This window comes from Folsomia candida, unplaced genomic scaffold (assembly GCF_002217175.1).
Source record: "Folsomia candida strain VU population unplaced genomic scaffold, ASM221717v1 Fcan01_Sc001, whole genome shotgun sequence".
NCBI classification, from domain to species: domain Eukaryota; kingdom Metazoa; phylum Arthropoda; class Collembola; order Entomobryomorpha; family Isotomidae; genus Folsomia; species Folsomia candida.
Genome location: NW_019091193.1, coordinates 6,415,381 through 6,423,221, shown reverse-complemented (window position 1 = coordinate 6,423,221; position 7,841 = coordinate 6,415,381). Strand labels below are relative to the sequence as shown.

The following is a 7,841-nucleotide window of genomic DNA, read 5'->3' as shown; positions in this document are numbered from 1 at the left end:
AATATATTAATTATCAAAATATACATATCTAAATCAAAATAAACCTAATTAAACCACTGTCCGTATTTAACTGGCTTTTTGATAACTCGCCCACCCTTGGTAATCATCTCCGGTTTCTGCTCACACGGCTGGTCTTCCGCCTGCACACAGACTGCCATCTCAACTTTGGATTGGGGCTGTTGTGGAAGGGGAAACTGCTCCTGGTTGGGGATCTCCAAGGGGTACAGGCGTTGAAGGGGTCTGGTCAGGATACCTCGATTGGTCTTGATTCTCGCCACTCTCACTTTGCCATCTTTCCCAGGGATTAACTCCACCACTCGTCCTAGAGGCCATTCAAATCTTTTCTTGTTTGAGTCGCCAACAAGAACCATGCATCCAAGTTTCGGAGACTGATTCCTATCTGCACAGTTTTTAGAAGACAGGAATCCCAAATACTCCTTCCGAAATCTTGCTTGTAGTGATCGCTTTGTGTCTTGCATCTTTCGGTAGCTGCCTTGTAGGAACCGAACACCAACAACGCCACTTTCAGGAAACTCTGCCACCGGAATATCTCGCAGGAACATTGACGGGGTCAGAGGCCTCAAGTCATCAGCAGCAGCACTAACAGCACACAAAGGACGATCATTGATTACTTGGGCCACTCCAGCAAGACAAGTCCTTAATTCATCATAGGTCATTCTTGAAGTGCCCAGCATCTTCCTCAGGATCTCTTTCATGGATCGGACCAAGCGTTCCCACCACCCTCCCCACCACGGTGCTGAAGGTGGATTGAATATCCAATGGATCCGCTTGGCTCCCAACTCCTTGGTCAATTTTGTCCAATTTAGTTTCTTCATCAGATTATCCGCCCCCACAAAGTTGGTACCGTTGTCTGAGTAGACGGTATTGGGTCGGCCACAAGTGTTGACGAATCTCTCCAGTGACATGAGAAACGCCTCACTGCTCAGGGAATCCACGAGGTCAAAGTATACTGCTCGATATACTGCGCAAGTATACAGAACAATCCAGACTTTCTTCCCTCCTTTGACCACCAGAGGTCCAGCCAAGTCAACGCCCGTGGTTTGGAAAGAACACTCCGTCTCAATTCTCCGCTCAGGCAATGGGGCAGCGTCACAAGCCATTTTCCCAATCCGATAACCTTGACATTTCACACATTTCTGAATAATATTCTTCACCAAGTTCCGCACATGAATTATCCAGTACCGCTCCCGAAGCCTCCCAATTACATGCTGAGTTCCAGAGTGATAGCTACTCTGATGAGCGTACAGGACTAATTGCTCGACTAGCGGCTCATTCCTTGGTAAGATAATGGGATACTTGAAATCTGCAGTATCCTCCCGGTAGGTGAGTCTGGTTTTGAGGTGCCATAATCCATCTTGCATGAGAATGGCCCCAAAGCCTTTGATCTCTGGCCTTTCTTGAAAATGTCGTTGCTGAATTTCATAGAGAAGATCTCGTTCCCCCTGACGAATTTCCTTAGCAGTCACATATGGGCTCAGAATCCTTTGACTCTTTTCTTTTATGCGACAGTTTGAGATAAATCTTCGCATCCAAGCAGCCGTCTTCAAGTTTTTCAAATAATGAGAAAATGTTGGTTCCACAGCGGTGACGACATGGCTGCTTACAACAGTTTTCCGCATTTCATTGTTGATTTCTTCCTCATTTGTTTCTGGAGATGAAGTAGGCCAATTCTCCTCGGATAACAGCAACCAGGAAGGCCCCTCCCACCATTTGGACTCCATCAATTCAATCAACTCACACCCACGAGATGGAAGGTCAGATGGATTCATACAACCTGGGACATGCTTCCAGTCCTCTTTGTTGGTCAGTCTGTTTATTTCACGTACACGATTACCAACGAATGTCCCCCAATCCGCATCTCGATGAATCCACGCAAGTGCGGTGGTGCTGTCACTCCATAAATGCATTGGAATATTCTCAAGATCCAAAGCTTCACAGATTCCAATTTTCAGACGAGCTCCAATCACACAAGCCAGCAATTCCAGTCGAGGGATGGTGACTTTTCTTGACTTTTTCTTCTCCAGCGGGGATACTCGTGACCTCGCCAGAAGCAGTTGAACTGCAACCCCATCGTCATCTTTAACTCTGATAAATCCAACAGCTGCATATCCGGAGTTGCTTGCATCACAAAAAATATGTAGCTGGAGTTTCACACTTTCTAATTCCAAACTAGAATACGACCTGAACGCGAATCTTGGAATCTGGACCTTGGGTAACTCCGTCATTTCTTCTGCCCATTTCAAGAATTCCTCCGCATCGTCGTCATTCCATGGATCATCCCACTTCATTTTCTTCAACCAAGCATTCTGTAGCATTAGTTTTGGGATTAACAAGGAGGGGCACACAAATCCAATTGGGTCAAAAACTTGCGACACAAAGGAAAGTACCTTCCTGCTGGTTATTTCATTTAATTCTTCATTTGACTTTGGCAATTTGCATTGAAGTATATCCATCTTCTTATTCCAAATCAATCCGAGTACATTTGTTTCCGGTTCTTGAATATCTTCAGCGTTGCTCTCCCACTGTCTCAAACACATTTGAGCATCAGCCAACAGCGCTGTTGATCTTGACTTAAATTCGTGGTAATCTTCTGAACTTGAGAACGATGTCACCACGTAATCCACATATAAAGAATGCATGAGGAGCTCAGCTACTTTTCTATCCTCATCAGACGCTGCTTTGAGGTGCTGCTCCAAAACTGCCATCAGTATAAACGGGCTGCATGTCATCCCAAAAACAACACGACAATGCCTATAAACTTTGATGATTCCATGCTCCAAATTTTTCCACCAAAGAAACTTCTGGAATTCCCGATCTTCCGTCATCACCCCGATCATTTGGAACGCTTTCCTAATGTCAGCTAGGACCCCAATCGGATTCCTTCTAAATCTCAATAACATGGATGGAATCAACTCCAACATGTTCGGACCAGTCTCCAGGCACATATTCAACGAAGGTTGGTTTCCCACCCGGCATGACGCATCATAAACTGGGCGCACGGGAGTAGTCAAACTTTCGGGTTTAAAGACAGGTCGATGAGGGATGTAGTGACCAACGTTTTCAGAAATTCCTGTCACCTCTTCAATAATGCCCTCCTTTTCCCAATCATGGAATATTTGATCATATCGGTCGAATTCTCCTTGATTGATCAACTTTCTGGTGGCTGCATGCAATCTCTTCTCAGCAATAACTCGATTATTTGGAATTGACGGCACCCCACTAATCCAGGGAAGTCCAGTCACATAACGTCCATCTGGATCTCTTTTGATTTGATTCTGGAACTCTTCTTTAATTCGGGAATCTTTTTCTTTTTGAGATTCTTGATCTGCTGTGTCGCGGATTCCGATGATTTCCAAATCCCACAGCTTTGTCACCTCAGCACAAAAATAGCTTTGAATCACATCACAAGCCAGATTATCCCCCGAAATAGATCCACTCAAGGTCCACCCAAAGATCGTCTCAACAGCAAACAGCCCTGGTTGTACTTGAATCCTCCTTCCGGTTCGAAACTTTTCATAATAATCACTCCCAATTAATACTTCAATATCCGGGGTATTATTCTGGGATGAATTCAAATCAGTCAAAAATATTTTCTTTTTCTTCAGTTGTTGAACCCACGGACCAGTTGGAATTCTTGGAGTTGCACAACCAATTTGGGGTCTTTCTCGAACAATCAATTTAACTGGATTGCATGAAGGCGAGATTCCATATAAAATGACTTCATGCTTGTTGCAGACTTCATAATCAGTCACTGATCCATTCATTAGAACAATTCTTGATTCTTCTCTGCCAATCGGGTTGCTTCCAATTTCTTGAGCTGCTTTTGTTGTGATGTAGCTGCGTTGACTACCATCATCAAACAAAACACGAACAAGTTTAAATTCAGACTGAATGTCATTCAACAAAATATTTCCCTGGCATTGAATCCCAAGATTTCCAAGTACTGTATCCTGTTGACTGGAACTTGATTCAACTAACGGCAATCCAGGGCACAAAATTTCATGATGTTTCAGATTGCACTTCTGACAAACAACATTCGACCTGCACTTATTTGCTCGATGGCCTGGAACGAGACAAATAAAACAAGCATTTTTCTCTTTAACTTTTAACTTTTTGGCATCCAGTGACATTGCCTTTCCTTTATAGCAGTGCCCACTAGGATGATTGCTCTTGTCACAAAAAATGCAAGCCGTCTTGACATTTTGACTGAATAACCCAGCATTAGTAGGAGGATCCTCAGACACTTTCTGCACTTTCTTGGGTTTCACTTCTTGTTTCTTCGGTGAACTGACGTCCCAATTAAAATCCACTTTAGCTTGCTCCCTTTTCATTTCTCGCTGAGACTCGTCTTTGAGAAATTTCATTAGGAAATCCAGCTTGCTCTTGGGAGGATTTTCAGAAGATCCATCTTTTTCGTAAAATGGACTTCGCTGCCACGCCACGAACACCTCTTCTGATAAGCACGACTCCACTATTGGATGTAAGAACCTTCCCATCTCTTGTGTCGTAACTTTCAAAGTCCCCAACGCCCTGATATCAGTCTCGACTTTATCATACAGGGACGACAATACCACCTTCTCTTTGTTAGTGGCATTCTGGATCACAATTTTCAGCAGCCCTCTGATGTAGTGTGGGATGAGAAGGTCTTCTTGCCCGAACCGATCTTTCAATGCTTGTATCGCCTCTGGATAGTTCGCGGCGGTCATCGGGTAACTGTCGACCAAATCCTTGGCTCTCGTCCCCTGCACCATTGACTGACTGAGATAAACAAACTTATCCACATCATGAAGCTCATTGTCCTCATGAATCTTGGAAAACTGGGACCACCAACCCAGCCACTCTGACAAATTCCCATTAAACTTCTTCAGTTGAATCTTGGGCAATTTGTACTGTTTCTTCTTTTCCCCATCTCCAAACGCTGTCGAATAATCGCTTGGAGTAGGACTACTCGGTCTGATGGAAGGAGCAAGTTTCTGTTCAACTTTTGACATGATGAGTTTAACCTTCGTTTGATACTCATCTGCCTTTTCCAACTCGTCGTCCAGATCTTTATCTTCCCCCTCCCCATCAGCATCTTCATTAGCATCAGCATCGACAGCACTAATCTTTCCAAGAATCTGCTCGTCGATGTTCTTCAGCTTTTCATTACTTTCTTTTAACAGGTCCAGCCTCACGAGGGTGTTTGTCGCGTCCAGTGGCGCTACTGCAATGAGCTCTTCCAGAGTCACGACAAACTTTGACACCTGCCTCCTGATCGCTGCTCTAACTTTCTTCAGTTGTCCCAACTCCATGGCGCAGATGGATCAATTGCCCCTGAATGCTCAGGGTCGGCCCAAAGAGGCAATGCTTTTCAATAATCCAATAGAGTGAGTCCTCACGGCCTGGCCAGTCGCTATGGTCTATCCGGTTACTTGGTACTCCTCTCCGGTCACGGTCAATCTCCTTTCACGGCACAAGTCCCATCAGAGTCACCAAAAATGTTCGATACTCAATCAACTTCTCGAACACGGAAAATGAGCCTAAACTAACCGTCGAGAACACACTTTCCAAATAAAGGCTGTGTCGTGAAAAAGATACCGTTAAAACTATTTATTACTCAAAAACAATGTAATCATTCTCAATTCAAAACAATTTACAAATCGAAAAATTGGGAGCCCTTTCTTTCTTGCTTCCCTCACAAAGAACAACGATCAAGTAAGTGCGCACTTACACTCAAACCTCCCGGTACAGTACGCCATCTCATAACACACTGAATCTGAACAAAGTAAAAACATACACGCTATGATTATTCTATATGTAATCCTTCAAAAGTATTTGGTCGCTGGCACCCGACGATCCTCGCCGCGTGCGGGCATTAAAGTTCTACGAATTGTATGACGACGTCAGTTCGGAGGAAGAAAATGAGATCGAAATAATTGAAGAGACTGGGCCGTGGTTTCCTTTGAGTCTTGAAGACATGGTGGACCGTTTGGCTAAAATGATCAAAGGTAAGGTGTCGAATCATAGATTGGAATTTGAAATATTTTGACAAGTTTATAATATTTATCGACATGAATATTACTGTACTTGTAGATATTCCTGGACTTTTGCCGTCAGAAGAAGTGGGGGACGCGCAAAGTTGTGAATGGATACCGGAAATGAGTTTAAGCTACGACCCCAAGGTTCTTAACAAACCCAATCGCAAGCGTAAAATGGGTCAGTGAAATAACAGTGCAAATAAGATTCGTTATATTTGTATTTATTCCATATGTTTTGTATTTATGTTCTACAAATAATTGTCTCAGGAATTGTTTTATTTTTGAAAATAGATATATCCATGTACATATGTATATGTAAATTTGTATATGTAAACATTTAGTACTATAAAATCAGTTTTCCTTTGTCTATGTATAATAATAATTCTAACATGTTCTTGAGAGGTAGTTAACTGGTACAAAATGAGCCAAAAGTGCAAGTCTTTTTCGCATCGATTTCACCAAATTGCACATAAAAAATTACAAATTCAGTTTTGGGTGGGGGGATTAATATAGCATAGCTGTTTTTGAATTATATTCAACCACACCCCCTTCAAAAATTGGGGAAGAAAATTGGGAAAAATGAGAAGGTCAATGTACACTCGGTACAGAAAGAAGTAGATACCAACTTGCATTTGACATTTGACTTCCCTCATGAATATGAACATTTTGATGCATCAAGACTTTCAAAATTCGAAAATTCGACCTACATATAAATCGTTAAAAAAGTGACCTTAGCGGTCATTTCGCGGCTGACAACCTGATGCCAGATTTTTCTTCGTCAGAAGTGCCACATTTTCCGCTTTTGTTGTCCGCTGCGAAATGACCGCTACCATGACTTTTTTGGGGTCAAAGTTTCTGAGGGAGGGGCTTATACGGCAGGAGCCGTAACAATGTATAGGTATTTATGATATACATAAAGGTAATTACATAGAAGCTATTAAAACAGCCTCAAATCGCCCCAAATTTAAAACTTAAGCTTTTCTGAATTTATAATGATGATATGCATTCGAAAATTAACGCTATGAGGCTTATCAACGAAGTTATCAATTTTTCAGATAAGCAAATTTAGTTTGTCCAAATCTCCCCAAATTTAAAACTTAAGCTTATCTGAATATATAATGGTAGTATCCACTCGAAAATAAACGCTATCGGGCTTATCACTGCGCTTATCAGTTTTTAAGATAAGCAAATTTAGTTTGTCCAATTCGCCCCAAATTTAAAACTTAAGCTCAACGATTTATCAACTGAACCAACTCGTGTAAGAGATGAAAAGCATCTCAACACGAGTTGGTTCATAATCCCGGTAAACAATTTGAAGAGAGTGAGAAGTGAGACGGACCACCATACGGCACTGGCAACGACAGTCAGCGGTGGTGGTGGATACCCACCAGAATCCGAGTCTCACTCTGCCTTTCGCTAAATAATGGAAACTGCGTTTGTGAAACGGTTGGGCTGGTTCAGCTCAACTAAATAAGTAGGTTGTGAACATTCTAATCAGTACAGTGGTAGTTAATAAAATAGGTATTCTATCCCCGAAATTGATGCACCTCGATGTTTTTACATTTAAATTAATTTACAATTACTATTTTCATACATTAAATACTACAAATCCTAAAAATTTTGTTACCTACTTGGGAGAAATTGATAGTTGGTATTTATTTTACCACTGCATAGCTTCACCTATAAGAATATATGTACAGGTCGTAGAAGAAAATATCGACTAAATTAATAAATTCATTTGGAAATCTGGTGAGGAAGGTGCAGGAGGAAGTGAGAAACTTGTCCAGAATCATTCCTCCCAAC

The 7,841-nt window shown here is 42.1% G+C and overlaps 1 protein-coding gene across 1 annotated transcript; it reads right to left on the bottom strand.

The window, feature by feature from the left end:
• Positions 1-44: 44 nt before the first annotated feature.
• On the bottom strand, positions 45-5,312 carry LOC110862503. Its single transcript, XM_022111735.1, has one exon. It carries the CDS (start codon positions 5,310-5,312, stop codon positions 45-47), a length of 5,268 nt encoding a protein of 1,755 aa, XP_021967427.1.
• Between the last annotated feature and the right edge of the window lie 2,529 nt (positions 5,313-7,841).